The sequence below is a fragment of the Carcharhinus amblyrhynchos genome, chromosome 4 (genome assembly GCF_965287045.1).
Source record: "Carcharhinus amblyrhynchos chromosome 4, sCarAmb.v2.hapA, whole genome shotgun sequence".
NCBI classification, from domain to species: Eukaryota; Metazoa; Chordata; class Chondrichthyes; order Carcharhiniformes; family Carcharhinidae; genus Carcharhinus; species Carcharhinus amblyrhynchos.
The window spans coordinates 33,797,138-33,818,759 of NC_137327.1; the positions used below are offsets into that span (position 1 = coordinate 33,797,138).

Below are 21,622 nucleotides of genomic sequence, written 5' to 3' on the forward strand. Positions count from 1 at the left end.
AGCTCTTAGTTTTTCATTTTATATTAACTGCTTTTATTTTCCCTTTAAGCACTTCAAATCTCCTTCTTCACTTCCTCACTACACTTTCCAAATTCCTTATTGTCTTTAAAATATCATTCTTGTTGTGCCTGCATCCAGATAGTAAATGGAGCATAGGAAGCCTCAGTACAGATCACTGGTGTGCATGACTGCCCACGTTTCAACAATCTAAAAAGTATATTTCTGCTTACATTATGTACTCTATTCATTTCTCTAGCTATGGAGTTACATGCACTTTAATACCTACACCTTTTTTTAAACTTGCCTTATCAAAAGACTTCAGCGATAAAGATAACATCTACTGCACATTCTTTTTACCTTTATATTACATTTTCTTGAAAACAATCCAGTTAACAAGCACTTTAAAAATCCACAATGGTATTCCCTGACTTTTCCATCTCTTTCAAAATATTAATTAATCTTCCACTCAATTTGTAGATGTTTTCCCAAAAGTGGGATCAGACTTGCCTGTAACTTTCTGTCCATGTATTTCCACTGTCTTGAACTGCAGTATATCATGTGCTACTCCGTCCTTCACAGTCATTCTCATTTCTTAAAATTTTGAACTATTCAGCATCTGAGACTGGTGACCTCTCTAATTTTCCTCTCTCTAACTTTTTTTAATATAGATTACTTTTGAAAATTTTTCATCCTTAATCCCACCTTCGACTTGCCCAGTAAAGATAGTAGTATTTATTAAACATCTTCGCTTTTTCCTGAGTGTCGGCCTGTTTGTCTCTAAATGATGTCATCCCTTTAACTGTTCACTCTTTGCTCATAATATCCCACATGTTTGCTTTAATCACTTCAAAATGATCTAAAGATGACAAGTGGGGAATTAAGATGGGCAGCACGGTAGCACAGTAGTTAGCACTGCTGCTTCACAGCTCCAGGGGATCTGGGTTTGATTCCCAGCTTGGGTCACTGTTTGTGTGGAGTTTGCACATTCTCCTCGTGTCTGCGTGGGTTTCCTCCGGGTGTTCCGGTTTCCTCCCACTGTCCAAAGATGTGCGGGTTAGGTTGATTGGCCGTACTAAAATTGCCCCTTAGTATCCTGAGATGCGTAGATTAGAGGGATTAGTGGGTAAATGTGTAGGGATATGGGGATAGGGCCTGGGTGGGATTGTGGTCAATGTGGACTCGATGGGACAGGTGGCCTCTTTCTGCACTGTAGGGTTTCTGTGATTCTATGAGCTGTTCCCTTAATCTTGTTAATTCCCTTTTTGCTTTCCTCATATAATTTTTATATCTGTCAAAGTTTTCTTCTGTTCCTTCTGTATTCTAGCCCCCAATTCTCTTAATAATTACACTTTCAAAACCCCTAGCTTTCGTCTTCCACTCAGCTCAACATTCCTGCAGTTACTGATTTAATCAATTGCACCTCACCTCCACCTTTGATTAAAGTTCCATAGAATCCCAACAGTGCAGAAGGAAACCATTTGGCTCATCAAGTCTGCACCAACCCTCCAATGTTCTGTTTTCAAACCCAGGTCAATTCCTGTGACCCCACGCATTTAGCAAGGCTAATTCATCTAATGTATTTGAGCAGTGAAAGGAAAATGGAGTCCCCAGAGGAAACCCATGCAGACACAGGGAGAATGTGCAGATTCTGCATAGGCAGTCACCCAAGGTTGGAATCGAACCTGGCACTGTCAGTGGCTTGGTGTCACGCTTGGTTTTGCAATATTCCTTTGAAGCATCTAGGGACTTTTCATCACCTGAATGATGCTAAATAAATATACGTCATTGCATATTTACTGTCCTATGTTCATTATTATCTCCCTCTTTTAAAATTAACTTTTGTCTTAAACATGACACTTTGACACATGACACATGATCTTTGACATGACACCATATTCCTTGTGGAAATATATTTAAACTTACCCATCCCACATGTAAACATTTTCAACTACATGCCTTCAGTTTGTCCTTGTTTAATGAATGTTGGAACTGACAATATCCCTTTAAATATGATTAGTTTTCTACTTCCACTGTCTTTCTTTATATAGTTGTTGTGATTGTCCCTTAAAGGACAACATAGCAGAACAGTCACATGACCACAATTGTATTTAAGTTGTTTTTTTTAAACATTTTGTTTTAACATTCATAATTAGTGCTGTAAATCCCATAAGCTTGTGCCCTGGATAAAAAGTAAAATGAAGGAGATTATGGATAGATGTCTCTAGGGGAACTCAGTTTCTGCATACTGGTTAGGTGGAGTTGAGGAGATATATTTTGCATAAACATGTAACAAAGCGCATATGGTGCCATCTGATTTAGGAATCCCTGCTTAGCAGAACTATGTCCACAATTAGTTGTCTTCAGATTTCACCTCTGCATCTGAGGGCAAGTGGTAAATGTCAGGGAAGCATTTTTGGCTGTTCCTCAGCTCTGTAATGGATCTGATAGTTGATGCTGCTTTTGTGTGGGAGTATGGTTAGGCAGTAAGTCAATTAATATATCAGTAGTGCCATGCTAGCTGATCTTCCAACAAGAGGAGTAGAGGTAAGTGCTATTGGAGAGGACTTGGGCAGGCATTTGGGGAGGAAACAAGTGTTCAAATTCAAAGCAGAAATGTGTTGTATAATTTAGTTGATTTTCCATTATCTTTTTGAGGGTGTGGATCTGTTCCCCTCTATTATAGCATATAATCGATTTTTGATCCCTACCTGTTTAGCCATATTTTGTGTATTTATTCTTTTTAGAAATATTGCTTTGTTACTTAAAGTCAGAAATGTTATGGTTATTACATTGAACTGGTTTGCAATATCTGAAATGTCAACTTTGCTGTATGTTTAGAACTCTGACTTTCTTTATAACTCCTGTGACCTGATATAATCATTATATAATCAATATATTTAGGTTGGCTGTACGTTACAGTGCTGCATTTTTAAAGCTGGTTGCTGCCTCTATGGCCCCACATATTACCACAATGCTGGTACATGGGAAGCAGGTAATTAGGACAGCATTTGTGAGATTTGGTGCCATCTTCAGTGTGTCACAATACCACCCAGATTTATTTAATGAATGCCTTTCACTGCATAATTGTGTGCTAATGCTTTCCTAGCAACCACCAGAGATAATGTCCATTCTATTTACTTGTAAACGGTTTCTTATTACATTTGTGCTAGATTTGGAGCATGTGTTTGCCTAATCGTGCTTTTGCTGAGCAACCAAAATTTTCCATTTAATAAGTTTCTGAATTTAAATGATTGTATATCAATTGCAGATTTCCTTAATTACACTTGGGTGCATCCAGTTGTGGTTCTCATACATTTTTGACATGCGTGTTTTTTAGCTATGCTTGTGATCATTTTTCTCTAGTTCCTTGTTGCTCGCTATCTTTGTTTCATACCATTCCTTTCTCTCAAGTCTCAGGATGTACATGTTGGCACTTTTTTTCTTTATTTCTTCATGGGATGTGGGTGTTTCTGGCAAGTCCAACATTTGTTGCCCATCCCTAACTGCTCTTGAACTGTGTGGCTTGCTGGGCCATTGCCGAGGGCAGTTAAGAGTCAACCACATTGGTTTGGGTCTGGAGTTACTTGTAGATCAGACCAGGTAAGGAAGGCAGATTTTCTTTCTTTAAGGGCATGAATGAACCTGACGGCTTTTTACAACAACTGACAATAGTTTCATGATCACAATTATTGAAGCTAATTCCAGTCTTATTAATTCAATTTAAATTCCCCCAGCTGCCAAGGTGGGATTTGAACCCATGTCCTCAGAGCATTTGCGTAGGCCCTCTGGATTACAAGTCCAGCAACATTACCTGTACATTGCCATCTCCCTCTATTTTTGACACAAAACATACTATTTATACTTCTTTTAAAGTCATTTAATGACAGATCATTTAAACATTTTGAATTTGATCAGTGTAATGTAGAAAAGGTGATGAGCATTCTTGAGGTTTTACTTTATCTCTGTACTGGTGCTAAGTTAAAACATACCTGTTCTAATCTTTATATAATTTTGGTCACTTATCTGAGCAAATATGGTTCGTTAGTTTTAACCTTTCTAGTTATCTTTGACTATTTTGATGTGCCTTTCACTTACCATTCTCACATTAAACCTCCTGCTACTGTCTCCTACTAATAGGCTTCCTGCTGCTTTGAGCAGAGGTGCCAAAAATGTGTCCCATGTAGATGTTCCACCCAGCCTCTGGTGTGCAGAGGCAAGTGTTCCAGGGAATTTATTTTACAACCTGGGAGACCTGAGGCTTCAAATTTTGCATTGCTGCAGTGCTTTTTCACCAATCTGCGATGTCAGCACCCCCTCCACATAGCAAAGAGTTTCAGCACCCGAGTCCTCAGAATGACCAGAAATGACTCTGGAATGTGAAGGGGAATAGACACACAGAAAAGGTAAGGTTGAACTGGGCAGACAGAGGCTATAGGGTAAGGGGGTTAGGACTTGGGGAGGGATCAGTCCGGGACTCGGGAGGGAGTAGCACTGGCGTCCAGGATGCAAATGACAAATTGGGATGAGGATCCATCTGCGAAATGGGACTCAGGTTGGGTTGACAGATTGGGATGAAGGGGTTGGAAAAGTGACAGATTTGAACACATGATGGAGGAGCAGGAGGTTGGTATAAAGGAGGACCGATTTGGACCTGGGCACTGGAACAGTCTGGGACTCATGAGGGTGGCAGCAGGTTGGGACTTGGAGACAGCAGATTAAGACTGTGGCGTGCCAGATTGGGATGAGGGTGGGACAACAGATTGGGACCCGGGGACAGAATGGGATTTGGGGAGGGGTTGTGCAGATTTGAACTCTAATGAAATTGGGGCTTGGGATGGAGGTTCATCAGGATATGTGGGGAATAGAGGGTGATTAGAGTTCAGCAGAAAGCCTCAAAGACCGAGGGTTAAGAGTGAGGATGTGGATTTAGGGGGAAAAGAGGGGAACGATGAAATGGGGTTGAAAGACTTCAGCTTGAGCTGCAGAGATAGTCATGGAAACTGGAAATTGGGAGTCGGGGGAAGAAGTCTAAGGAACAAAGTAAGGATTTGTTAGGGCTCAATAATTCGGCAGAGTTGGAACTAAGAGTTGGAAATCGTAGAGCATGACACCAAACAATAAATGACATGACCACTAATAGTGGGCCAAAGGGAGGGCGAGTGCACGAAAAGTCAGAGAGCTCTGAGGATGCAAACTATAAATGCATGCATGAATGCACAGAAATGCAGAGGGATGTATTCATAGAGTTCTTCCCACATAGAAGGAAACCATTCAGCCTACTCAGCTTTCTGCAGAGCAATCCAGTCAGCCCCAATATGGTTAGGGGGAAGTGAGTAACGGTGTGAGTGAGACAAAGGGAGGCAATCTTCCCAAAAAATTCAAAGTGCCAGAAAAATCCAAGAATGAAAGTGTTCAATGTCAGACTTTTGGGCGGGTTCGGCAGTGCAATCTCCAGCACGCTGTCAGGTTTTCTAACAGCTAGAATTTTAGGCTGGCAATGGGGCAATACCTGAGTACATTGGGGAAGCTAGCTGCAGATCTCTCGGTTACCATTGCGCAGGGTGCCCAATCTATGAGCAGGGAGACCTCCTCCCACCCTTCCCCTGCTGACGCCCCACGGACATCAGACCTTCCCCACCCATCCCCTCCTCCCCCATCCCCTTATTGGTGGCATTGTCCCTACCTTACACCAACACAGGTCGCTCACTTTGGGGCATCAGGATCTTCCTACTGAATCCCCTGGCGGACCCCCAACATGCCCCAAGTCACAACTCCATTGCCTGACCACCCCCTTGCACAGCTCCCCCTGCATAAGCCCCCCACCCCACCCCACCATTGTGCATAGCCTCCCCCATGCAGGCCACACCCCCTTGTCACTGCCCCTGGCACATTTATGGTGTTAGCAACTGGGCACTGCCAGTGTGTCAGATGGGTAATGCCAGGGTGCCACTGCTTGATGGGCACTGCCAACCACTGGGGGGCTTCAGTGGCCTCCAATTTCCCCCCAGTGTCACCATGACACCTGGTCCCTGTGATTCTCGCCAGCAAGGGGGAAGATTCTGGGAGGCAGGAAGAAGCCGTGTGGACCATGGTAAGTCTTTTTCATTCTCATTAAATTTATGTTAATTGACTTCATGCCTTCTCTGGGTGTGAAGGTGTTCTCGCCAGCAAAACAGGGCTGAGACGATAACAAACGCGCAAACTGGCTTTTTATCCTTGGACGCTATCATCCCGGCTCGCCACGCAGCATGTGGTAAGATTGTATCCAGGGATTTTAAAATGGGTAATTACTGAAGATTGTTTTCACTGGTGGAATATGGGAAACAGGCAACTGAGATCACTGCAGCAAGGGTAGTTATATTGTGGTTTTATATGAAAAGCTGAAATACGTGAAGCAGTGAGTTACAAGAGAGCTGAGTATAGCCCACTGTAGTGCTTTGGAGTATTCCTGCTTTACATTTCTTAAGTTATGAACTATAGAAGTGGAAGAACTAGTTTGACTTGCACAGTGTTCTTCACACATTTTGCAAATGTCCCGAAACAGGCAAAGGACCCATCTTCATTACTTAAATCAATCCAACACTAATTCCAGGCAGTCACCAGGCGACCCAAAAACAGTAAGAGCAAATATGTTTATGTGCAAATACAATTTAATCTGTCACTGTGCAGACTGAATGAAGGGCCTTGGACCTAGAAATTGGTATACGCTTTGCCTGTTTTACTAATTTTAAAAAAAGGTTACTCCATCATTAAAGTTACAAAGCAGAATGAACCATGCAAACCCCCAAATCTATTCTGTGCTTGCTCCAAAAATCTAATTCTAATTAAATCCAATTCTTGGTCCCCACAAGGGAGACAAACAAGATCCAAGTTGACAAGATGAGGCATTGCACCCCATCTTGGGCTTGATCTGACATTTAGTCTTAGCCAAAAGGCCTGTTTTACTAATTTTCACCCCCGTGTGGCTACATAACTTTTGTTAAATGTAGCCCAGGTCCGATGCCAGAATGTCAGATCAGGACACCTCCCTTAAACTGAGTTTAGCATCCCAGCCTTAGGGTTGATTACTTCCTATGTGGTCATTCTCAGTCGATCTGCAGCCCTATCTCAATTTAAGTCATTTTATGGGCCTCTTTCATTTGCAATTGCGCTGGGACCCTGTCTCAGTTTCAGTCCCTATTCTGTTGAAAAGAAGACTAATGGGAGATATTTTTGTTTGAATGGATTAGCTCTGTTAGCCTCCTGCCTCAGATGTCCAATGTGAAGGCCGGACCTAGAAATCCAAGTTGTCCCTACTTTGGTTGAATCTCTACTCGTTCTTACTTGGCCAATATTGATATTTGTAATTTAGTGTACAAGACAACCCTTTGGAAAAAAATGTACTTGCGATCTAGCAGGTGTCGTGTGAACAGCAGGAGCCTGGCACTCAGAATGCTTTTGTTGTCATTTGAGGCTTAAAGCTTGTTGGAAGCAATATCCATAAGTACTTTCCCTGATCTATGTGCAGTGGAACTTGATCTGTTTCACTCTGAAACTCATTTTAATGTAAATCATTTTAATGATAATTCTGAAATGTTTGGCAATGAAAGAAAGGAAGAGCCAGCACTTTTTATTCCAATTCAATCAAATCAAGTCCAATTCAGAGTCTCAACAAGTTGAGACATTTCCGATCCAAGCTGACAAGACAAGGGTCTCACCTCCTGTCTTGGGCTTGATCTACATGATCCAAGCTGATTGGAGCAGGCATTGCCCCTCCTCCAAGGCTTGATCTCATTTGATTCTTAGCCAAAAGGCCGAGATGCTGCTTTAAAAAATTGCTTCAAATGAAGCTGAAATGTAACCTAATGACTTCAACCAAACATAGCATGTTGATACTACACTTGATCCTAGCCAAAAGGCCAAGACAACATGTCATTACCAGTAATTCATAGTGTGATCAAGACTGGGTATGTAGTCCCAGACATAAAAATTGTTTCATTTTTTGAAGTGATATCCTAAAATGTACAGTACTGAAGTTGCTTATTTTGACATCAACGTTTTGAAACATTGCTTGAGAAAAAAATGTTGTTGCACTTCAATATCAAATGCCCTATCAGATTATATTGCATCACTTGATCTGACAAATTTTGACTGTGATAGGGCTGAAGCACTACTTTTGCAATGGGGTCCTTCAGCAGGACGTGAACCTCTCACCAATATATTTGAGGACCAAACTGCTATTTTAGATGTGAACAGGACTCAAATTTAACATTGGGACCAGCCTCCACGCAGATTGATTGCAGGTGGTCCCATTGATAAGTTGATGTGTTTTTCTCCCATTTTAGGCCTAAAAAATGGGCAGCGCACAACATATACCAGTTTTCTAAACCATCTCCCTCATTTATTTCTGTCTTTTAACTTCTCTTTTTCTTTTATTTCTTCGGCACATTTTCGCTTTTTAATTATTTTCCGTACTATTCTAAATCATTAATTTCTCTCTTTCCTTCTCATAATTTTCATTCTGCAATTATTTTTCTTTTTACTTTTTCCTCTACCCCGTTCTTTCTCTCAGTTTCTAATTTATAACAGTTTGAATTTATATAACACCTTTAATGTACAAAAATATCTTATTGCGCTTATACCATTAGCTAATAGGAGCAGCTTTTCTTTGTCTACCTTTTCCCTGGGATTAGAGGGCTGTTTGATGATGGGAGTTGAGTCCGCGTTGTCTGGAGTTTAGCAGAATGAGAAGTGATCTCAATGAAATGTTCAAAATAATGGAAGTGTTTGACCGGGTAGATATTGACACATTATTTCTGCTGTCTGGGGAATAGAAACATAGAAAAACTACAGCACAAACAGGCCCTTTGGCCCACAAGTTGCACCAAAAGTGTTCCTACCTACTAGGCTTACCTATAGCCTCTATCTTACCAAAGTTCCATGTACTTATTCAAAAGTCTCTTAAAAGACCCTATCAAATCTGCCTCCACCATCACTGCCGGCAGCCGATTCCATGCACCCACCACCCTGTGAATGAAAAACTTAACCCTGATATCTCCTCTGTACGTACTCTCCAACACCCTAAACCTGTGTCCTCTTGTGGCAACCATTTCAGCCCTGGGAAAAAGCCTTTGAGAATCCACTCAATCAATACCTCTCAACATCTTATACACCTCTATCAGGTCACCCCTCATCCTTCATCTCTCCAAGGAGAAAAGACCAAGCTCTCGCAACCTATGCTCATAAGGCATGCCACCCAATCCAGGCAACATCCTTGTAAATCTTTGCACCCTTTCAATGGCTTCCACATCCTTTCTGTAATGAGGCGACCAGAACTGAGCACAGTACTCCAAGTGGGGTCTGACCAGGGTCTTATACAGCTGCAGCATTATCTCCCGACTCCTAAACTCAATTCCTCGATTGATGAATGCCAGTACACCATACGCCTTCTTAACCACAGCCTCTAACTGCAAAGCTGCTTTGAGCGTCCTATGAACCCAGACCCCAAGATCCTTCTGATCTTCCACAATGCCAAGAGTCTTGCCCTTAATATTATATTCTGTTGTCTTATTTGACCTGCCAAAATGAATCACCACACACTTATCTGGGTTGAAGTCCATCTGCCACTTCTCCGCCCAGTCTCGCATCCTATCAATATTTCGTTGCAACTTCTGACATCCCTCCACACTATCCACAACACCTCCAACCTTTGTGCCATTGGCAGAATCTAGAACATGGAAGTACAGTTTCAGGATAAGGGCCTATCAGTTAAGGCTGAGATGAGAGAATTTTTTTCAATCAAAGGATTGTAAATCTTTGTAATTCTGTACCCAGAGTGTTGTGGATATTCCATCATTGAATAAGAATAAAGCTGAGAAAGACAGATTCTAGATCTTTCAACGAAGCATGGCAAAATGGAAGTGGGTGGGAACGTGGTGTCAAAGCCCAAGATGAGGCTTGATCATTTTGAAATTCTCCTCCTGTACCTTTTTTTAATGTTCCTCACAACAGCAGAATCAGACAAAAATGGATACTGATCCAAAGACTAAGGTATTAGAATATAGATGTTAAGAAATTGTTCAAAGGAAGGTGGGCAGGAGGAGATGGTGATTTGTCATAGAGAGGTTTCGGCAGGAAATCGTAGAGCATGACACCAAACAATAAATGACATGACCACTAATAGTGGGCCAAAGGGAGGGCGAGTGCACGAAAAGTCAGAGAGCTCTGAGGATGCAAACTATAAATGCATGCATGAATGCACAGAAATGCAGAGGGATGTATTCATAGAGTTCTTCCCACATAGAAGGAAACCATTCAGCCTACTCAGCTTTCTGCAGAGCAATCCAGTCAGCCCCAATCCCCCACTCTGTCATCATAGCTCTAACTTTATTTCCCTCAGGTTTTCCCTATCCATTTTCATTTTGAAATCATTCACCATCTTGCCTTCTACCATCCTTACAGATAGCAAGTTCTAGGTCATTATAACCCACTGCATAAAAAAGTTCTTCCTTACATCCCTTGTATCTCTTGCCCAAAACCTTAAACTTTTGTTCTCTCATTCTTGTACTAGCAGCTATTGGGAGTACCTTTTCTTTGTCTATCTTATATAAACCTGTCGTAATCTTGTACATCTCTATTAAATCTTCCCTCAATAAGCTTTGCTTCAAGGAGCACAATTCCAGCTTTTCCAATCTAACATTGTGGTTAAAATCCTTCACTCCCTGGCACCACTCCTTTAAATCTCCACAGGACCTGCACAAGGACCCTTGCATCCTTCCTTAAGTGTGATGATGTCATGAATGGATTTGAATACAAAGATCAGGATTTTAAATTGGATGTGTTGGTTGACCAGGAGACATTGTTGGTTGTAAGTACATGGATGATGTGTGAGTATGTGCTTGGTGCAGAGTGGGATACAGTTACCAAAACTTAAGATGAACTGGAGTTTACATAGCATGGCAACCGGGAAACTATCCAAGATACCATTGGAATGGTTGAGTTTGAAAGTGCCAAGAGCATGGATTCGGGGAGTAGCTGTTCTGAAGTTGGGGCAGAGGCAAGAGATAATAGGGGGGCTTTGAAAATAGTGTATCAGCAATTAGGGTATATAGAATAGTGGAAGCAGAAAGTTGCAGAGGAAGTATAGACAAATGTTAGAATTTGCATTGAGCTTCCCCACAGTCTTCCTATCAATTATGGATGTTTTTAAATACCATACTGAGAATCAGGAATTAACAGCTGTCAAGGACGAGCTGAGATTAATGTCAGTTCTTCTCCTGCAGTTTGTGTAGTATAATATATTCTTATAATGTAATGTGGGTCATGAGCTAAATTTAACTACTGCTGAATGAAAACATATTTCAATGTTTTCTTTGTGACAGTTGGTGAAGAATCATTGCAGGTGTACCAGGCTTATTCACAAATGGAAGAATGGTACATTCTATTTCAAAGTGATCATTTTAGGATGTTGCCTTTACATGTGATGGTGGCCATATACCCAGCTGCCCTTGCAAAGCTGGGTATATGGTCATGGCAATTTGGGTTCCAATAAAGTTTCTCAGTACAGAGGGTATACATGCTGACAAGTTCATCATGAATCTTGACAAACATACTGGACAGAATCTTACCATCGTATTTCCAGAACAATTTACCCACAATTGACCTAATTGAATTTCTGCAATCTTTTGAACTGGTTTAAAAAAATACAGGAAGCCAGCCCTTTCATATAACTGGCCATATCCCAAATCTAATTAATCATAATGGCAAATTCTTGCTAATTGAACCGTTTTGTGGACTTTTCAGGAGATTTAAAACTAAGCTGTTTTGTTTAAGGACACGGGCATTTGTAAGCATCTTAGAAAAGCTTTGACAGTTAAAAGTATTTAATTTACTAAGAAACTGACTTGTTACGCCAACTAAATTAATAAATGATTCTGTACAGTTCTTGTAAAATTGTTTACAGTTATTTAAAATCAGGTTGCTCAAAGGTGGTGGACAAGATACTTAATATAAGAGCTTATTTTTAATAAACACATTGTCAAATGTATTAATGAAACTACACTAGGTTATTGCTTTTAGAAATATCAAGGATGGCAAAAAAATTTAAATGTCATTTCAAGACATTGCCCAATTGTGCTGGTTCACCAAATTTATTTTTTTGAATATCTTAATAATTTTGAGTGGAAACTTGCAAGCTAACTTAATCCAAAGAACAAGAATAATTTTGAACACTGTTTGTCCCCGCATTGGTGATTGCCCTGTCTATCTCACTGAATGCAAGTGCCTTAACTTTAAAGCATCCAAAGAACATGGCGTGGAAATCGATTCAGGCCTGTTTTCTAGCCTGAAAAAGGCGACATGCTGAAAGAGCCAACAACCTGATATCACTCAACATATCGTCAGCTTGATCAGTATGATGTCACAAAGCTGTGGTTCCAGGAGAACCACTTTGAGGCAGCTCTTCCCCAGCAGCAATCTTCTGGTAGGCCCAAAGAAATTGGTGAGGTGCAAGATAGGAATGGGAAAGAATTAGCTGAGAGTCAGCAACTGTCTTCAAGACTGTTGTGAGCCAAGAGTAGCACTCCTGTACCTTGCGACTTTTGTTTTTCAAAAAGCACTTAACTGGTGACACTCCAGCAGTCCCTCCTAGGATATTTATCCTGAATGTAGCAGGTTACATGCAGGACAACCTGATGTCAGAATGGTGGTCCCATACAAGCATTAGGTCACCAGCTCGCACATACAAAGGTCTGATGCCCGTGTCAGGCATGTTTTCTGAATAGTTATACAGGAAACTTTCTCAGTAAGATGAATGAATTATTTCTGGCATAGAATGTGCAAATATACACCTCCAACCATTTTTTAAAAGGCATCACTCAATGTTTGGACCTTTAGTATTCTGAAAAAAAGAGACATTATTGCAAGGCATTATTGACTCTGAAACTTGCAGTTAGAATAATGTAAATACAAATTTTCCTGAATGGTATCAAAGAGCTTCCTTACCGTTGTTTTACACAGTGTTTTTAAGTAGGATAGTCTTAAGATCTATATTTTTAATTGTTTATTGCATATCATTCCCCGTATTGTTTTGTTCTCATGGTTATGGCATGAGTTCAGATGTTCTGCTCTTAAGGAATTCTTGTAAAATATATGGTCAGTTCACTTAGCATTATGCCTGGTTTGGTTTTGCAACTATCTGGGACCATCACTAATAATCAGCTCGCATTTCCATATGCTCGATTACTCTCCTTAGCATATTTTAAGATTTTTTCTTGCTCTTCAGAACTTCAGAATTGAATCTCTGATCTCCTAAAATCATTTTACTAGTTAAACCTTTAGGAACATTTGTAGCATTCTTGGTTCAATTTTGATATAAATCAAAATAAAATAGATTTACAAAAATAGATAGGTTGAGCATTGATTGCTAGCTCTTCTTGGCTAAGGACCTTTGGGTCATTTGGTAATTTCATTATTCAGTATTTCCAACATGGCTTTGCTTACCCTTTTCAGACAATAGTGGATAGTATTTCATTTATGTTTATTTAATCACAGTTTAATAGTTTTGTGCTATGAGAATTATATTTTATCATTGAAATATATGTTTGAATTTTGTAGGGTTAATTGGCTCTACTTGAAATTATTTTAAACAGCTAATATCTAGAAGAATTGTGTTTTTTGTTTACCAGGTCTATTGTACGCTTCACTGCAAGTATTTTAGGTAAACAAGTGGACAGCCTTGCTCCATCAATTACTAGGGTTTTAGTTCAGGGTAAACAAGTAAGTATAAACCTTACTCAACAGTATAACAGTTCTTTGGTAAATTTTGTTTGTTTATTCATTAATACTGTTCATTTTCCAAATTTTTCATGAGCCACTTTCTTTTTTCTAAATGTTTGGGTACCATGGGTAAGTCATGTGAAATAAGAAGATATTTTCATATTTAATACTCCATTCCCATGCCCTGTAGAGTGGCCACATAAGTGTCAACCAGGATACATCGCATTGATGTTGCTGTTGTGAGTCAAAGAAATTCTTTTCCCCTGACAGTACAAAGAAAGAAATTACATTACACCAGCTGAGAACACTCTAAAACACCAGCATTTAGTGCATTTTGAAATGAAGACATCGTTGTAATGTAAGGAAGCATGTCAGTCAATTTGTAGAGACCAAATTTCCTGGAAGAACAACACCTTCCTATCATTCATTTGGGTAAGGGATGTCAGTTCTAATGAACAGAATGTTCTTACATTTTCTTACCTGGTCACCACTTTTTGTCCTTCTTTATCCGCCCCAAAAGATCAATCGTGAAAATATGATTTCCCATGGCATGTGTATACCTTCTATCTCCTTTGAATTAATTTTTCAATCAAGTGGAAAAGTGTGAGCAATTTCTTGGTATACTCATGCCTCCTAGGAACTTGGGAGATTTCCATTTTGTTTGCAACCCATTGAATGAGCAAAATTTGGATATTTTCTTTTCAGCTGTGACAGCTGAACTAGGCCCAGATTCAATTGATGAAAGCTCTGTGTTCTAACTTGTTGTGCCACGCTATCATCCATTTGGAAAAGCATCTTGATTTTGCTTGAATTACCCTTGATTACCGCAAAGAATGGGGAATAAGGCACCTGAAGCAAAACATTTATTTTTCTTTGTGTATATGCCTGGCTTGCTAAAACTCTTTAATTTAACAGAGAGTTTTTCTTTTATAATGCAGCTAAATGGCCAAATAACAGCTGCTTTCACTAGGATTTAGACTTTGCACCAATCTATTAATGAGGAGTTGCAAGCCGATTATCTTCATATTTGAACAACTCATTTCAGCTATATTAGGCGCACAAATCAATTTCAATTTTCACAAATATGTTTCTTGTTAATTTTTTTTATCAACACATACCAAAGTAGCATAGAAACAAAGTTAACAGCCAAGAGGAAATTGATATAGCATCTGGAGGAGGCTTTTCATCACATTCAATATGGTATCTTGAATGAAGGAATGTTGCTACATGCTTTGCTGTAGTCTTCATATTAGCTACCTCCATCGTAATTCAAATTGTGTTGACTCACCTTCACACCCCTAACTGGAGCACAACTTTTAAGCAATAAAAAAAAATTTGGAATCTTATTAATGGTAGAAACAAAAAGTGAGCAAAAAATTTGGCATGTTTAATGCTGCACTTCTTGTTTTTGTCGTGCCTTTTGCCTTCTATTGCTAAACTAGGACTTTTATGTTTGTTTTATACACTGCTCATACATTAACTACAATCTTATTTTATTGTGCAATATGTTTTAAAATGTGGGTTTTCTATTTTCTAAACTCAGTGTCAGAGTACGTATGCACATCAATATGTGAATAAATATTTCACTAAGTTTTTTTTACTGCTATTTGCCAGGTGACGATAGGGGCATTTGGACATGAGGAGGAGGTGATTTCAAACCCCTTGTCTCCAGAAGATATAAAGAAAATTGTCTACACTAAATGTGCCCATCTTGATGAAAGGGAGGCAGTGCTTCAACAGGAACTTGTCATTCACATTGGTTGGCTTATCTCTAATTCTCCAGAGCTCTTCCATGGCATGCTGAAATTTAGAATTGGGTACGTTAAGTATGTGTAGTATTTGGCTTTGAAGCAAATCTCTACTGAAATATTATAGAGGTTATTAGGTTGCATGACAATTGAGCACGAAGCAAAATTTGTTTTTAAAATTAATGTTTCAGTTATTCATAGGGACTCTCCTGGCTATTTATGTTAATACTGAGTCACAGTTTGCTATAAGAGTGATTGCCATCAGCTAAACCTGCTCAAGATGGTTTCATCTTAACACTGATTTGCTCTGCAAAATGCTGATAATGTTACAGAAAGAGAAACTGGGTGAATGGAGGAAGAAACTGTGTATCCCCTTAATCAATCAGATTGAAGAATTGTGAAATAAGTGGCACTTGGATTGAAAAATCTGTAAATTAAAGTGAGTTCAATGTTTAACCATTTACAGAAATAGAAACAAAGGAAGGGAAAGGAAGATTGTTTGAAGGGAGTTAAAAAAAGAAACAGGAAGGAAAGTGAAAAAAAAATAGATTTTACATTTCTGAAATATCCAACAGTTAAAATCTGAAAGCATGAGACTCCACACATGTAACAATTGATTTTCTGTTCCAGAGAGGTCCATTGGCAGTAATTTTCATTCAGCATATCATCAAAAGCGTTTCTATGTGATTAATGCATGTACATTTTAAGTAGCTCGAAAAGAAGCTTTTTCTGTCACTTCAGCCCAATTCTAAATTCTTGTGACCAGTATAGCAAGTACAGCACTTTCATGTCATTAGATACATTTCAGTGGTGAACCAGAAAGCAAGATACCATTTTGGGAAATTATTGTTGGTTGTAGCTAACACTGGTATGTGATTGCTGTCACAGTCTGCTTCAGGAAACAATTTAGACTGTTTAATGGAGTTTCTAAGATGTCCATTTATTGTTTCGTCACCTAGAATTTTCCATGTCCAGCTTTGCCAGGGATGATAATTAAACTATGGGCGCGGTTGTTCCAGCCCACCGCACCAGTCACTCCATACTCTACACAATTAGTGCAGCGGGCTGGGTGGATAGTGCTAAAAATGGATGCAAACCGTTTTGACATAAATACCATTCTCCCAGCCATGTTTTGACAGCAGGATCAGCTTCGCACCCACAAAGAATGCAAAGCCGACTTAAGTACTAATCCCGTAATTAGCATGGCATTAACAGGGCCAGCATGGCAGTTTCCAGTCTCCTGGCATCATGCTGACAAGAATCACTCATGGGCCCCATCAACGGAGACCCGGTGTGCTGGCCATGTGGGGAGGATTGGCAGCTATTGAAGCCCCGGGTGGTCTGGGGATGGCTGGTCAGTGCCTGTTGGGCATTATGAGCCTGGCAGTGCCCACCTTGCACCATAGCAGTGCTAAGGGAGTGGGACATGAGTGGAGATGGGGCTATGACAGGAGTTGGAAGCAAGTGGGGAGAGCTCTGCAAAGAGGGGAGCCCTGCATCGGGTGGAGGGAGGTGCAGTGGAGGCAAAGAGGGGAGCTCTGTAGTCAGGGAGAGAGACAAGGAGGGGAGTTCTGCAGGGGGATTATGCAAGGGAGTGTTTGGCAAGGTGGGGTGATTGGCAAAGGGTGAGTGTTCGGCGGGGAATGATCAGCAGAGGGGGTGAGCCACAGCGGGGTCATAATGGTAGACTCATTGTGCAGGTCCCTGTGCCAGCGACCCATGTTATCATAGGGGAGGTTGCACTGCTGCCAACAATGGGTACTGGGGTTAGAAGGAGATCTCCCAGGGTGCCTGTGCAATGGTGCCGCAAGCTCTCTACAGTTGGCTTCCCTAGCAAGCTTAGACGCTGCCCTCCCTACCGGCATGAATCACCAGGTGCAGCAGGTGATCAAGAAGGCGAATGGGATGCTAGCCTTTATAGCGAGGGGGATAGAATACAAAAGCAGGGAGGTCTTGCTGCAACTGTACAGGATACTGGTGAGGCCGCAGCTGGGGTACTGTGTGCAGTTTTGGTCGCCGCACTTGGGCAAGGGTATTTTGGCCTTGGAGGGAGTGCAGAGGAGGTTCACTAGGCTGATAGCAGAGATGAGGGGGTTGGACTATGAAGAGAGACTAAATAGACTGGGTCTGTACTCATTGGAATTTAGAAGGATGAGGGGGGATCTTATAGAGACGTATAAGATAATGAAAGGGATGGATAGGGTAGAGGTAGAGAGATTCTTCCCGCTTAGAAAGGATAGCAGGACTAGAGGGCGCAGCCTCAAGATAAGGGGGCGGCAGTTTAGATCGGAGTTGAGGAGGAACTTCTTCACTCAAAGGGTGGTGAATCTCTGGAATTCTCTGCCCGTTGAAGTGGTGGAGGCTGCCTCGCTAAATATATTTAAGTCACGGGTAGATAGGTTTTTGACAGACAAGGGAATTAAGGGTTATGGGGAGAGAGCGGGAAAGTGGAACTGATGCACTTCAGATCAGCCATGATCTTATTGAATGGCGGGGCAGGCTCGAAGGGCTAGATGGCCTACTCCTGCTCCTATTTCTTTTGTTCCTATGACTGCCAGAAAAATTGACGGTGTGGGAAGGTTGCACGGAATGGCTCACTGAAAAAACCGCAGTGAAACACTCTGGCTTTCAGCCTGTCATGACATTTAGTATTTTTTTAGGAAGATTCTCCCAAAAGTGCTGAATTGGTGGGAAAACTGTTCTAGATCATGAATGTTTTCTCAGTTCCACTTCACGCTCGAATCTCCCCATTCTGTGCACTGCAGAAATGCCAATTGTGAATCTCATTAAAAACCCAGGGGGTGGGATGGGTGGAACCTACTCACACCAGAGTCTGACACTTCTGGAACTCTGCGCATGCGTAATGGCCCTGATCTGTCAGACTCCCCACTTGCTGGTCAGCTCAATCGCTGGCCAGCCCGGGACCCCTGTAGTGCTGCCCCTCCAGCTCCGTCATGCCCTCACAACAATTCCCAAGCTAGTCCTGATCTCCCCCGCCATCCCACGCCCCGGAGCGCCTGATGTCTAGCCTATTATCACCAGCAGTGGCGAACCCCCCTCACCCTGGCAGATACCCCCCCAGCAGACTGCCCTCCCTCCATTCTAGATCGATTGCCATGCAGAGTGGCAGCGGGAGCCTCCCACCCCATTGACAGGGTCTCCCGCTGGTTCCCCGAACATAGGGATCTACTCTAAACCCCGCAAGAATGAAGTACGCCTGGCGGGGTGGGAAATTCAATTGGGACCGGCACTTTCCCAATAATGGAATGCTAAACATACTTAAATTACATGAAGAAAAATTAAAATGACTTGCCTGTCTTCCCGTCAGTTTTCAGTGTGGTCTCAATTGCAACTGTTCTCTAGCTCTGGGAGATGCACATGCGTTCCGGGCGCATGCAACAATCCTGGAAAAAGGCCGACGATGTCCGTCTCCCAGCCTGACCCGCCAGAAAAATTGCAGGCTGTGATGAGAGAATCACCCCTAATGTGTTTGTAATATTGTCCTGACAGCTCCAGTTGATTCATCTGTCACCTCTGTTATTACATTCTGCAAGGTCATGTGGAACAACAATACCTTGTTCATGAGAACTTCCAGTCTCTGCATTAAGATCTCCCATGATGATGTTGATATCTTAAGAACCACCTTGTTTTCTTGCTTGATCTGGTTGTTCATGGAACACTTCAAGGTCCTCAATTTGACATACTTTGTGTTGGAGCTCAAATTGAAAGGTGTACCTGCTAGTCTGGCGAGGTGAATTCTCTCAGAAAAAATCCGATATCCTAGAATAAATTTACAGTGGTTTTGATCAGGAGCTGCTGCAATTCCTTTTTCAAGTTTCTCTCCACCCAAGTAGGTGCTAGCTCTATCATTATGTCAGTATTTCCTAGTCCCATCCACTTCAGTTGGTACAAACCAGAAATTTTGATTGATAATCAGCACACTTCTTGAATGACATTTTCTGCTTTCCCTACTTGACCTAATGTTCTAAAATTCTTTTAATGTCAGTTTTTCTTTTCATATGGCTTGCTCTTAAAGTCATTTAAGGGTTACGCAGCGTATGATAATGATCCAGGTCCAGCTGCACTTCATGGATGTTTGTACTGTACGAGATGTTGGTGTGAATGGTAGCAATCCCAGTCATGCTCTTATCTTAGTGTATTGACCATATTTGATGAGGAAAAAGGAAAGCATGAGATGGTTTCCTATTGCCCACCCTCATGTATGTTTGAAGGGAACACCAACCCTCTTTCCAGATGGTGATCCTCTGCCTGACACCAACCAGTTTGTTGCCTTCCGCAGTCATAACTTCTTCGCATTCACTTCCATGGAATCTGCTGGATCCACTATTGATCATCGCTCGTAACCCTAAACAAGGGATCATCCCAGGTACTACCAGCTGGATGAATGATATTAATCTGTAATTTCACTGGCTGACCAAATATGTACTGAATGGTTTTAAAAAGGACTTCCTGAAGACAAGACATTGATGGAAGATGGCTGCCACAAATCACCTGATGTCTTGTCAGTGGCTATTTTCTCAAGTACCAGTGCAAATTACAATTTAGATATATCCACACAACTTAATGAAATTTCACACCTGAGGATGTCAAAAAGTCCTTCAAAAGGATTTACTGAAAAACGTACCGGACCTAACATTTACATTTCTATAAGACTACCTCTTTAGCAGTGAAAAGGTCAGCTGAAACATGTTAGATGAAAGATGTTTTCCTATCTCATTAAGATGGATAATGACTCATTCGGGCTAATAACTGAGAAAATACAGAATCTACTTGCCTTGGCCATGAATCAAAGCTAACAGTTTTTTTAGACATCATATGAAGAAACCACTTCTAATATCATTATGGGGAGAGAGGGGTCATGGGACTGATGTTCTGAAATCTCTTTAACACAGCACTCAAACTGCTAAAGATAGAAGCAGTCTGGAGAATGAATGAAGGTGTTCCTTTTTTTCTCTTCTATGTCAAGACCCTATCTCTCGCAGTTTGAAATCCAGCACAGAAATAGTGAATTTTCCATCAAAAGGAACCTCAAGTGCAAAAATCCTCCACTTTCTGGGAGAGGCTGATTAAAAATAAATTGTCTCCAATAATTGCAGTTACATAGGCTTCCTAAAATCTAAAGGAGCAAGCAAAAGATTCTACCACAGCCACAATGACCAAGGATTCGTAAAGCACCTGGTTTACCTTTCTGCATTGAATTTTAATTTGGCTAAGAAAGTAAATAACTACAGTATAATTTGAAAATTTTGCATGCTTTTTGTGTGAGTAGATGTGTATCATGAAAGTTCAAGAAGCTCAAGTTGAACTTTTTAAATATTTTGCTGTCTTTACCTGGTTGGGTTTTTAACTCAAATCCTTTTTTGTTTAAAGCCTTAAAGAAACCTGTCAAAATCATTTATTTGTAATTAGTACATAAATGGTTAAACATAAGCATTGAGTAAATACTTCCATCTTTCTAAATCTTCACACAAAATCCCTGTTACGGTCAAACTTATGGTGGTGAGACAGGAGTCATCTTTACCCCTCATACGGCTGTAACAGCACATCCGCATTGCCGTTAGGAAGGGAGTTCCAGTCATTTGACTCAATGATGATGAAGGAGTGGCATAATAGTTCTAAATTAGGATGACTTGTGTCTTGGAGGGGACTTGAGCTGATGATGTATCCCATGCATCTGCTGCTCATGTCCTCCTTGGTAGAGGCCATGGTTTTGGAAGGTACTGTTCAAAGAGTCTTGGTGAGTTGCAGCTTCTTGTAGATGGCTCACACTGCTGCCACTGCATTGGGGGTGGAGGGGGTGATGTTGAAGGGGGTGATGTTGAAGGTGGTGATGTTGAAGGTGGTGGATAGGGTGTCCATCAAGCAAAGTGCTTTGTTCGTGATGTCAAGTTTATTGAGTATTGTTGAAGCTCCAGTCATCAAAGCAAGAAGACCGTATTCCATCACACTCCTGACTTGAGCCTTATCAATGGTGGACAAGCATCGGAGGATCAGGAGGCGAGTTTTTCACCACATAATTCCCAGCATCTGACCTGTTCTTGGAGCCACAGCGTTTATATGGCTGATCCAGTTCAGTTTCTGGTAAAGTATAATCCCCC

At 41.1% G+C, this 21,622-nt stretch overlaps 1 protein-coding gene across 3 annotated transcripts in view; it reads left to right on the top strand.

Moving 5' to 3' along the window:
- The window catches only part of phkb (phosphorylase kinase, beta), a 274,002-nt gene that overhangs the window by 226,668 nt on the left and 25,712 nt on the right, over window positions 1-21,622 (top strand). For 2 of the 3 annotated variants that reach the window (XM_080186956.1, XM_080186954.1), the window contains 2 exons: window positions 2,902-2,992; window positions 15,370-15,572. In XM_080186956.1, the coding sequence (XP_080043082.1) occupies window positions 2,902-2,992; window positions 15,370-15,572 (294 nt within the window). Of the gene's footprint in view, window positions 1-2,901; window positions 2,993-13,664; window positions 13,756-15,369; window positions 15,573-21,622 lie in introns of all 3 variants that reach the window. The other variant, XM_080186955.1, reaches the window with a different exon arrangement.